The sequence below is a fragment of the Salmo trutta genome, chromosome 28, assembly GCF_901001165.1.
Source record: "Salmo trutta chromosome 28, fSalTru1.1, whole genome shotgun sequence".
NCBI lineage: Eukaryota > Metazoa > Chordata > Actinopteri > Salmoniformes > Salmonidae > Salmo > Salmo trutta.
The window spans coordinates 33,699,796-33,712,056 of NC_042984.1; the positions used below are offsets into that span (position 1 = coordinate 33,699,796).

Sequence of the window (12,261 nt, forward strand, 5' to 3'; positions counted from 1 at the left end):
TAAAATGTGCAGTTCTGTCACACAACACAATGCTACAGATGTCTGAGGGAGCATGCATTTGGCATGCTGACTGCAGGAATGTTCACCAGAGCTGTTGCCAGAGAATTTTTTTTAATGTTCATTTCTCTACCATAAAACGCCTGCAACATCGTTTTAGAGAATTTGACTGTATGTCCAACCGGCCTTACAACCGCAGACCACGTGTGTGGCTTCGTGTGGGTGAGTGGTTTGCTGATATCACCGTGAACAGAGTGCCCCACGGTGGAGGTGGGGTTATGGTATGGGCAGGCATAAGCTACGGACAACAAACACAATTGTATTTTATCGATGGCTATTTGAATGCACAGAGATACCATAACGAGATCCTGAGGCCCATTGTCGTGCCATTCATCCGCCACCATCACATCATGTTTCAGCATGATGATGCACAGCCCCATGCCGCAAGGATCTGTACACTATTCCTGGAAGCTGTCAGTTCTTCCATGGCCTGCATACTCACCAGACATGTCACCCATTGAGCATGATTGCAATGCTCTGGATCGACGTGTATGACAGCATGTTCCCGTGACAACAAATATCCAGCAACTTCGCACAGCCATTGAAGAGGAGTGGGACAACATTCCACAGGCCACTATCAACAGCCTAATCAACTCTATGCCAAGGAGATGAGTCACGCTGAATGAGGCACATGGTTGTCACACCAGATACTGACTGGTTTTCTGATCCACGCCCATTTTTTTTTTATTTTTTTTAAGGTGTCTGTGACTAACAGATGCATATTTGTATTTCCAGTCATGTGAAATCCATAAATTCAATTATTTCAATGGGCGGATTTCCTTATGATCTGTAACTCAGTCAAATCTTTGAAATTGTGGCATGCTATGTTTTTTTAATTTTTGTTCAGTTTTCCTATGCTGTAAAAGTAAGGTCATTGGTTAAAATTGTGTGACACCTCCAGAATTTCTAAATCCTGGAAGGACTGCAAAGTATGGAGTAGATTTGACGCTCTCTTTTGTCCCCTCGTTTTTGAATGTTTTCCACAGTACACTCCCCGGTGATGACCTCGTACAATTCCAAGTAGTCTTCCTTCCACCTCGTTTAGGCCCCCTCAAACAGCTCTCACTCAAATGTCATGTATATGTTATGGAGTGGAGGGAGAGACAGAGGTACAGTGCCGTACAGTTCGGAAAGTATTCAGACCCCTTGACTTTTTCCACATTTTGTTAGGTTACAGGATTATTCTAAAACATTTTTATTTATTATAATAATAAAAAAGCTACACGCAATGCCCCATAATGCAAAAACAGGTTGATATTTCTGCTAATTTATACACACAAAAAATACACACATTTACATAAGTATTCAGACCCTTTACTCAGTACTTTTGTTGAAGCAGCAATTACAGCCTCGAGTCTCATTGGGCATGACACTACAAGCTTGGAACATCTGTATTTGGGGAGTTTCTCCCATTCCTCTCTGCAGATCCTCATTTTCAGGTCTCTCCAGAGATATTCAATCAGGTTCAAGTCCGGGCTCTGGCTTGGACACTCAAGGACATTCAGAGACTTGTCCCGAAGCCACTCCAGCCTTGTCTTGGCTGTGTGCTTATGGTCATTGTCCTGTTGGAAGGTGAACCTTAGCCCCAGTCTGAGTTCCTGAGCACTCTGGAGCAGGTTTTCATCAAGGATCTCTCTGTACTTTGTTCCGTTCATCATTCTCTCGATCCTGACTAGTCTCCCAGTCCCTGCCGTTGAAAAACATACCCACAGCATGATGCTGCCACCACCATTGTTCACTGCAGGGATGGTGCCAGGTTTCCTTAAGATGTGACGCTTGGCATTAAGGCCAAAGAGTTCAGTCTTGGTTTCATCAGCCAGAGAATCTTGTTTCTCATGGTCTCAGAGTCTTTTGGTGTCTTTTGGCAAACTCCAAGCGGGCTGTCATGTGCCTTTTTACTGAGGAGTGGCTTCCGTCTGGCCACTATACCATAAAGGCCTGATTGGTGGAGTGCTGGAGACATGGTTGTCCTTCTGGAATGTTCTCACATCTCCACAGATTAACTCTGGAGCTCTGTCAGTGATCATCGGGTTCTTGGTCACCTCCCTGACCAATGTCCCTTCTCCCACGATTGCTCAGTTTGGCCGGGCGGCCAGCTCTAGGAAGAGTCTTGGTGGTTCTAAACCTTTTCCATTTAAGAAAGATGGAGGCCACTGCATTCTTGGGGACCTTCAATGCTGCTTGAATATTTTGGTACCCTTCCCCAGATCTGTGCATCGACACAATCCTGTCTCGGAGCTTTACGGACAATTCCTTCGACCTCATGGCTTGGTTTTTGCTCTGACATGCACTGTCAACTGTGGGACCTTATATAGACAGGTGTGTGTGCCTTTCCAAATCATGTCCAATCAAGTTGTAGAAACTTCTCAAGTATGATCAATGGGAACAGGATGCATCTGAGCTCAATTTGGAGTCTCATAGCAAAGGGTCTGAATACTTATGTAAAATAAGGTATTGCTGTTTTTTAAATTTTTAATACATTTGTAAACATTTCTAAAAAAAACTGTTTTTGCTTTGTCATTATGGTGTATTTTGTGTCAATTTTATTTTAGAATAAGGCAGTAACGTAACAAAGTGGAAAAGTCAAGAGGCTTCTATGGTTTTTGGGGGCATACAGTTATCACACGCTAACTCATCATTTCTTGTGACAGTTAATGTGTTTCAGCGTAAATGCCTTACAGGCACATCTCCCCACAGCGTTGTTCAAACAACTTAGAATAATAGGTATCATTCCATTCGCCAACCAAATGAACACAGTGAAATACCCTTGCATCTGTCATGGCTAGACACACTAAGATGTAGGACACACTAACACACCATATCTCCCACCTCCCATAGAAAATCCCCCTGTCTCCTGATGTGTCAGTGGAGGGCAAAGCGGGAAAAGCCAAGTCGTTCCTGGCGGAAATGAAAAGGTCGCTGAGTCAGGTGAATTTCCAGCGAATCATGGCGGCCCTGCAGACGTACAAACGAATGGATGACCTTGACGAACTGCTGGCCGAGGCAGCCGACCTCTTCACCGGGGACGCCAACACCCACAACCTGCTCCGAGGTGTGTGTATGTGTGCTTGTGGGTTCAGCTTGTATAGTAATGGATCTTGGCCTTTTGTGTTCACTGCTGGGCTCGTCTGAGTCATCAGGTCACTCTGACTCAGCTAGAGAAAATGGATCCTACTCAATGGTACATTCTAATGTTAACCTCTATGGGCTAGGTGGGACGCTTGCAGAGTACCCAGCCAGAAATAATCAGACACCCATTTTTCAAGCTAGCATATAATGTCACAAAAACCAAAACCACAGCTAAATGCAGCACTAACCTTTGATCTTCATCAGATGACAATCCTAGGACATTGTTATACAATACATGCATGTTTTGTTCAATCAAGTTCATATTTATATAAAAAAACAGCTTTTTACATTAGCATGTGACTAGCATTCCCACAGAACACTTCCGGTGAATTTACTAAATTACTCACGATAAACGTTCACAAAAAACATAATTATTTTAAGAGTTATAGAACTCCTTTATGCAATCGCTATGTCCGATTTTAAAATAGCTTTTCGGTGAAAGCACATTTTGCAATATTCTGAGTAGATAGCCCGGCCATCACAGGCTAGCTATTTTGACACCCACCAAGTTTGGTACTCACCAAACTCAGATTTACTATAAGAAAAATTGGATTACCTTTGCTGTTCTTCGTCAGAATGCACTCCCAGGACTTCTACTTCAATAGCAAATGTTGGTTTGGTTCCAAATAATCCATAGTTATATCCAAATAGCGGCGTTTTGTTCGTGCATTCAAGACACTATCCGAAGGGTAAAGAAGGGTGACGCGCCCGGCGTGTTTCGTGACAAAAAAATTCTAAATATTCCATTACCGTACTTCGAAGCATGTTTAAAATCAATTTTTATGCGATTTTTCTCGTAAAAAAGCGATAATATTCCGACCGGGAAACCCTGTTTTCGTTCAAAGACTGAAAATGTAAACATGGTGGAGTCTCGTGCACGAGCGCCCCAGTCTCATTGTTCTCAGATCGACCACTTACCAAATGCGCTACTGTTTTTCAGCCATGGCCTGCAAAGTCATCATTCAACGTTCTGGCGCCTTCTGAGAGCCTATGGGAGCGTTAGAAAATGTCACGTTATGCCAGAGATCCCCTGTTTTGGATAGAGATGATCAAGAAGGCCAAGAAATGGTCAGACAGGGCGCTTCCTGTTTGGAATCTTCTCAGGTTTTGGCCTGCCAAATGAGTTCTGTTATACTCACAGACATCATTCAAACAGTTTTAGAAACTTTAGGGTGTTTTCTATATTCTAGTTACTGGGCAGGAGTAGTAACCAGATTAAATCGGGTACGTTTTTTTATCCGGCCATGCAAATACTGCCCCCTATCCCCAACAGGTTAAAGCAAAAACATTTGCTGCATGTGCCTGACGTGCGTGTGGGAGCACAGCCTGTCAAAGAGTGGGGGAGGGCATGACTGAAGCATAGGGAAAAAATAACTAGCAATCAGAAGTCACATCGCTTGAAGTCGCACCCCTCTTGCATACATTGACCCCGAATGACAACGATGGCTGTCATTTACGCTTGTCCAACCTAGAGTTCTCATCGGGCCTGAAAATTTGAGGCCGGTCTTACCCAAGCCCGGTGAGCTGAAGCCCAGGCTTGGTCCGACATCACAGAAATGTAATGAGTACACCCCTAGAAAACAGTACATTGATTTAAACGGGTGTTAAGAACAATGCAGTGGAGTTGGGAGTGGAGTGAGGGGATGAGGAAACAGCCCTTGTCTTAGAAAAGAGAAGAGAGCTGAAAACTCACCTTTGTTATGATAAACTGGATGGCAAATATTGGGTTAAAGTCAGCAAATGCAATTGAAGTGTTATTTTTCTCTTGACTCGCATATAGGCTATAGTAGCCTTATATAATCTATCGAGCTGTTAGTGCGTCCTGTTTTCTGTCTTAAGTAATTTAGCCTACTTAAATATACAGTATCTCAATCTAACATTCATTTATTTCATTACACAGCATACAAGTAATTTATGCCTTTTTAAAGCTGAAATTCTTAATGGTGAAACTGCCACGTCCGTTTGCAATATTATAATAACATAGAAGTTACTGCAAACGACAGACACCGTCTTTTTCTCTTGGACATCATTGCATGCGCAATTTGGAATATAAAAAATATATTTTAATTCAACCTTTTATTTAACTAGGTAAGTCAGTTAAGATCAAATTGTTATTTACAATGACGGCCTACTCCGGCCAAACCTGGACGACGCTGGGCCAATTGTGCGCCGCCCTATGGGACTCCATATCACGGCCGGATGTGATACAGCCTGGATTCGAACCAGGGACTGTAGTGGTGCCTCTTGCACTGAGATGCAGTGCCTTAGACCACTGCACCACTCGGGAGCCTAATATGTACTGCAATTTCACTTCCACTCTGTCAACAACAACAAAACAAAAATATTACGGCCTTGACGCTGTTTGCCCCTACTGTGGATTTAATCTTTAAATACAGCAAGCATTTAATTTCTTTAATAAAATTATTATTAAAATTCTTAAGAGCCTTTAAATATTGTCTGCCATACATCCATTTGAATAGTCGCTCAAAATCCCTGTTTTGAATGCATAGTTTATTCCGAAATAACTGCATTAAGCCTATGCCTGATTAGGAAAACATTTTGATAAATTAGGGGTCTACTTAGTTTACAAGGTCCAGCATGGCACATTAGCAGGGCAGTCATAGACAGTATTTTGTTAGAATGTGTCGCCGTTAACAGATGCCATTGGAATAATGTGGCTGCTGAGAGACCGCAGTAGTAAAAGCTGCTAAGACACGTATACTTTTTTTCCCTTCTCAAACACAGCGTGGCTAGGTTGCAACCCGCCTGGCCTGAATCAATTCTTGGAATTTGAGGTCGGCCTGGTATAAGACCATTGGGTTCGGGCTGAGAATGAGAACTGAAGTCCAAACATGAGCCACTCCTGTGTAACAGTGAAAAGATTTTCCTGGTTCTGTAATGTCTACTGTTTTTGGTCATTACTGTCAGTTTTCAAATGACAACTTCAAGAGAATTACATTAATCAGCATTTTGACTGTAACAGGACTTTGAAATCATTGTCATAAGAGAATCCATTAGAAGCGGGATGTTAAAAGTGGTCATGGCCAGTCATAGCCAGCACATGAGTAATGCAGTTGATGATATTATGTAAGTTATGCAGGAAAAAGGAAGTTAGTTACACAAGTTCTCTTCTGTGGTGAGTCATGAATTGTCACATGTACACAAACGTTACACAAACTTTAGTGTAGCGCAGATCTTCTCTCTGATTCAAGATTCCAAGGAAATTGTGTAAACTATGAACTGCCAAACTGCATTATTGTATTCCTGTTTTTAGGAAATGTAACCATTTTCACGATAGACATGGCTCATATCACAGGTTTGTTCATACAGGAATGCAAACCTTACTGTATTTCAGGATTTTACCAGTTCATACGACCCCACCACAAGAAGAGATTTGATGAGAAGTGTGTAGAGCTGACTGGCCAGGGCTGTGACTACAAACCTGATCACTCGCTCTCCAAGGAGGAGAAAGAAATGCTGATGCAGAACGGGGGTATGCAGTCAATTCTTAGTTTCTGACACTGACCAGTAGGATGCATTCAGTAACACTGTATTTTCCAGATATTTCAAGAGACTGGCTAGAGTGTGATTGTACATGTGATGCATGAGTCATTTCACATTTAAGCAAGGATACCTTTGTTCAGCAAGATGACACCCACCCAGTGTCTTGGCTTAATCATACCAGTTCATGACTCCTGAATCATTACATTCTGACCCTAGCCTTTTGGGGGCCCTCAGCGAGATTTGGTTGGGGGGCCCCACACCTCGTGGACAAAACATTTTAGTGGCCCCCTCTTCACGACGGCAAGAAAAACGTTTTAAAGTGAATTTCCTGCAATTCTACACATTTTGCCATGTGGAGTGGAGAAAATGTTCCAGTTTTAAAGCAAGCTTTCTGCAATTCTAGACATTTTGCCATGGTGTGGGGGAGAAGTTTAGCAATTATATAAAAAATGTCATGCAATTCTACACATTTTACCAAGACTTATGACATATTAATGATAGCCCTATCTAAATGAGTGACTAACAAAATCAATGGGGGCCCCCTGGAGGTCAGGTCCCCTGGGCATATGCCCTGCATGCCTGGTTGGTATTCGGCTATGATTTATATATCTGGCTAAACGTTACCAATCTAAAAAATGTTAGCTGACATAGCTAATTGAGTGACTGACATAACAAGAGACGCACAGCCAAATGTAGAAATTGCACCTTGTTTTTTCTACTATGCTAACTCTCCCAGGGGCCCTAAGTGACCGCTTATGCCTGGAGCCGGCCCTGAGCCTAATTTTCTGACAATTATGACCATCGTTGCAGCAAGGCTTCAAAAATGTGACTTAGTGTTTTTGTATTTCACCTCCTGAACAACCCAGTAACCTGGATTTGCTTTTGTTTTAAAGCCAAGCCGGGAAAGCTGACGGGTGTTGTTGTCGATTCTGACTCAAGCTCCTGCAGTCAGCTCAACGCCAGTCTGCTGCTTAATAAAGGAGGCCATCACCTTGGAATCCACAGATTGACTACAGAAGAGCGTTTGCCAAAGAATCAAGTGCTTACAGGTACTGCTGGATACCTGGAGTGTATTCTATGAGATGGAATGTTCATAACGTTTCAGATAGAAATGTTACAAATAAAGCTGACACAATTCCCTACGTTTCATCTGCACGACATCTGTTTTACATAATATATTTATAGTTGAATGTTCCATAAAGTTGTGCCTTCCTGAACAGGCCTAGTTGAAGATTATATTTTTTGGGAGGGGGGAGTCTTTAATTGAATCTTGAATCTTTGTTTTTGAACCAAGGATTCCCCTCTACATTCAGTTACAAACATACAGTTACAAAGGAATTTTTGTAAGGAGCTTCAGCATAGACACCTTACAGGCAAATCTCCCCACAACGTTGTTCAAAAGTTCGCCATGACAGATGTGGTGTTATTGTTCCAATCTTTCGCCAACCAAGTTGACACCATGAAATACCACCACGTCTTTCATGGCTATGCATGAGCATGACACAAAGATCGAGCATGATAGAGATATGAGAGGCCACATTCACGCACATGCTGTATAAAAGTTGACATGCTTTTTTTTTTTTTTTTACTGGTTTGGCCAAATCCTGACAGGATTGAACGTGTTTGTCTTGTTCTGTGCTCACCAGTTGATCCTAAATGCGAAGACCAAGCACCAGTCCAATCTGCTCAGGAGAGTCAAATCTACGCCAGTTTCATAGCGGCTGTGAAAAAATCCATTGGACTTGAGAAGTCCAACCAACTGTTCTCAGCTATTCAGAGCTATAAGAAGACAGACAACTATGATAGCCTGGTGGGCACAGTTGTGAGTTTGTTAACTGAGAAAAACGAAGACTTTAACCTCCTTAGCAGTAAGTTCTTGCCTATTAGACTTAAGCGTCTTGGCAAGCACAGTTCTTTGCATTCTCACTTAAATCTGAAATTAAATCAAATCGTAACATTTGAACATCCATCGATGAACCATGAAATGCTACGGTATAGATGCATATTATTTTTGTCATCCTTTGTGTCCCTAGCATTTGCCCTGTTCATCCGGCCTCACCATAAGAAACAGTACAGAGAGATGCTGGACGCCTTGATAGGTGACTCCACAGGCTCAAGTGCTTCCTCTGGGATTTCAGGCCAACTAATGCAAGGTGAAGGGACAATTCGCAAGTGCCTTCAAGAGAAAATAACTTGTAGCAATTCAGTAGAAGTCCTTGTATTGTCAGCACTATTGTAACTGCAGTGAGCATAAAGTCTCTAGAAGTAATTATTGAACCCATTATTTTTGTTTAACAGGCGTTGTTAATTAACACTATTTGGTAGTGTTGAGAACAGCTGGTTTGCAATAATGACCATTTTAATTTAATAATGTAGTAATGGGATTAAATGTAATTTAACAATGTTAGAATTGAAAAAGACAAGCATATAAAAGATTAACAAAAATTTTGTGTCAACCATTTTTCAATGTAATTTTGGGTCTCTTACAGTTTCAACACCTGGGAAAGCACAAAGGAAAATCTCGTCTTTCTTTCCCAGCAGCCAAAGGAAATGAAAGCTGTTGGAAGTGGAGCCTCTAAGAAGAATCCCCCTACTCTGATGCTGCTAGCTTTCTATTGTATGGAAATTATGGTAAAAAGTGAGGGTTTTGTGGTGTTGTAATAAATGTATGCAGATTATGATAATATTTTATCACTTTTTTTATTAAACAAATGTTCATGTGATTGTTTCTTTTTTTTAATGATATCTTGTAAGATATTGATCAAAATATTAGGTTGTTTTCTTATCAGAAAGGCTTTGATGGGTGCTAAGAGCTGCTTTGTCAACCTCCTTTATTCATAATCAACTGAAAATATTACAGTATTGAAACTGTTAGACAAGTAGTGAACTGTTAAAATAACTGTTAGACACAATACTCTAATTTCTCCTGAAGTATACACTAGTTCACACGGGAACACATCAGGATGGGAGAAATGATTGGTATGAAAATGGTCTTGAACCTATGTTGCATTTCGTATGGTATATATTAATTTGTGGATGTCCATCATCCAATAAGTATGATATGTTACGAATTTGCAAAACGTACAATGTCACGAATTCCAATTTATTGTGGCTGACGTTAGCTAGCTGGGGGGAGGGTTCGCTAAAACGGTTAAGGGAAGGATTAGCTAACATTCTATGGAGTTGAAAGTAGCTAAAAAGTAGTAAATAGTTGCAAAGGTTGTCACTGATGAGATTCGAACACAACTTTTGGGTTGCTAGACTTTCGCTTTATACACCCGACCAATCACCCTCCTTTCGTTTTTGCCTTAAGTTAGCTGTCTTATTTAACCATACCAAACGTAACATATATTAGAGTGTCCCGGATTTATGTTTAATATGTTACGTCTAGTTTATGTAATACCAAAGACAGAACTGATGTTGCGGAAGCGGTCATTTTGCTATTGTCATTGGAAAGGGCTTCCCCAAGTATTAGTCATCAGGCCCTATAAATTCAAAAGACGTTGAACATGTTAACATCAGTTGCTATCTGACTAGAGAGAAAAATGCATCCGGTGAGTATCATTTCTCTGCTCAAATATAGCGAGCTCTTCTGTGCCTATGGGAAATAAATGGATATTATGCTATAGCGTAGGCTAGGCTATTTAACTCTTGAAGCTGAACGCCTCAAATTAAATTGTAATTTGATGGATTTGGACAGTCATATTGAGAGACGTAGACTACACAAAAGTTATGATTAATTCTAAATGATAACATTACTCTTTCTTCCAATAGCTGACAAATTGTGTTCTGCCTCTCCTGGTATTTGCGCTCTGTGGTGGCAGCGTGCCAGAGCCAGGCGCTCACACACCGACTTATATCTGGAGAGATGACGCGACAGGGGATTCCCTTACGTGCGACCAATGCGCTCCTGGCACATACTTACTGAAGCATTGCACAAAGGACCGCAAGAGCGACTGCGGACCTTGTCCAAAGTCCCACTACACAGAGATCTGGAACTATATCGAGCGGTGTCAATACTGCAATCGTTTTTGCACGGCTGATGAGATTGAAAGCGTACCGTGCACCCAACTGCACAACCGACAGTGCGAGTGCAAGGACGGGTTTCACATGAGACATGGGTCATGTTCAAGGCACAGAAGGTGTCCACCCGGGGAAGGGGTCATCTCCAATGGTAGGTTAAGTGATAATGTTTGGCTACCCGTCATAATGAATACTCCTTTTCCACTGCTATTTTTCCAGTCGGCTCTGCAAACCACTGCAATCTGTTTACAGATTAAATACACGTTTTATGATCAATATCCTTATTTTCCAGGAACTGCACACACTGATGTGAAGTGTGAACCTTGCCCAGTGGGCTTCTTCTCTGCGGAGTCCTCCAGTAGGAAAACCTGTCAGAAGTTTTCTGTGTGTGCCCCAGGTCGCACCACTATACCTGGCAATGATATGAATGATGTTTACTGCTCAGCATGTAGGACTGGTTCAAGAACACATGAAGGTCAGAATATTTTGTCCATTCTGTATAGTCTTTTGTAGGCATAGGGAAAAATATTTATTAATGATAATTGTATAATGTTTTCTTATCTACCAAAACTGGAAATGAAAAGCCTTAATTGTGCATCACAAAAGGTGGAATTATTTATTGTAATGTAGTCAATTAATATTGTCTTGGTTTCTCTCCTTTTCTCTTTCTCACTCTCTCAACCACTCAGATGAAGCTATCTGTGATGGGGAGTTGATGGAATTCCTGGCACTGCAGATCCTCACACCAAGAAAGGACAAAAGACTGGTGGCTGTGCTCAGGAGGAGTGCTGGTAAAGCCACAACCAAAAATGCAACTGTACTAGACCTCCTCAAAACTATTAGGAACAAACCTGGCAAACCTTTTGCAATTCAAATGCATGATATCCTGAACACAGACAGGCTGTTCCATTTAAGGACTAAAGTCAACAAATGGTTTCCTAATATGAATTTATAGGGCTAATATCACCACATATTGTAAACGGTTTATGTTCTTCCCGTTTTTGTTTTGTATCCATTATCTTATTTTATTCTTATTTATTGTTGTTTATACACATTGTGGGTGGGAGCAATGGTTAAAAAAAATAGAAGACTGGTGTTTTGTAGTTGAATTCCTCATTGTGCCGTATATAAGAATACATCACTATGTTGCCAAAAAAGTTCAAGACTTATTGTTTCCCTTCAATAAAATGCATTCAAAATGACTAACTATTTCTGCTACTTTCTTAGGCAAAAAAATGTATGTTTACACCTATGCAGTACCTTTAGCAATAATAATAATAATAAACCTACTTTAGTGAAGAAAACAATTATGACAGGTGTGTTGTAATAAAAATGAGGTGTGTCCACTGATTAAATGCAGTCTTTATGCATTATAAAGAGGGATAACCCAGATATTCACAAAGTTTGATGTTCTTCATGCAAAATAGATGTGGGGTTTAAAATTAAATTAAGCTGCTTTATTTTAGGGGTGTAGTGAAGGCGGGTCATTTTTTACCCTTAGGACAAGGGGAGTATACAGAATGTTAAGACTACACAAGGGTTAATTTG

The 12,261-nt window shown here is 41.1% G+C and overlaps 2 protein-coding genes across 3 annotated transcripts in view; both read left to right on the forward strand.

Annotated features, from left to right (window-relative positions):
* The window catches only part of rtel1 (regulator of telomere elongation helicase 1), a 64,827-nt gene extending 55,414 nt beyond the window's left edge, over positions 1 to 9,413 (forward strand). The window contains exons 28-33 of one of the 2 annotated variants that reach the window (XR_003870267.1): positions 2,896 to 3,109; positions 6,542 to 6,679; positions 7,584 to 7,739; positions 8,337 to 8,512; positions 8,724 to 8,843; positions 9,180 to 9,413. Coding sequence is in view for 1 of the 2 variants with exons in the window: in XM_029719721.1 (XP_029575581.1) it covers positions 2,896 to 3,109; positions 6,542 to 6,679; positions 7,584 to 7,739; positions 8,337 to 8,558; positions 8,724 to 8,843; positions 9,180 to 9,244 (915 nt within the window). In the remaining variant the exon portion in view is untranslated. Of the gene's footprint in view, positions 1 to 2,895; positions 3,110 to 6,541; positions 6,680 to 7,583; positions 7,740 to 8,336; positions 8,559 to 8,723; positions 8,844 to 9,179 lie in introns of both variants that reach the window. The other variant, XM_029719721.1, reaches the window with a different exon arrangement.
* A 761-nt stretch (positions 9,414 to 10,174) lies between these two features.
* Positions 10,175 to 11,912, forward strand: LOC115166073 (tumor necrosis factor receptor superfamily member 6B). Its single transcript, XM_029719722.1, has 4 exons — positions 10,175 to 10,244; positions 10,465 to 10,864; positions 11,006 to 11,188; positions 11,403 to 11,912. Exons 1-4 carry the CDS (start codon positions 10,236 to 10,238, stop codon positions 11,666 to 11,668), a joined length of 858 nt encoding a protein of 285 aa, XP_029575582.1. The 5' UTR covers positions 10,175 to 10,235; the 3' UTR covers positions 11,669 to 11,912.
* Positions 11,913 to 12,261: the final 349 nt, after the last annotated feature.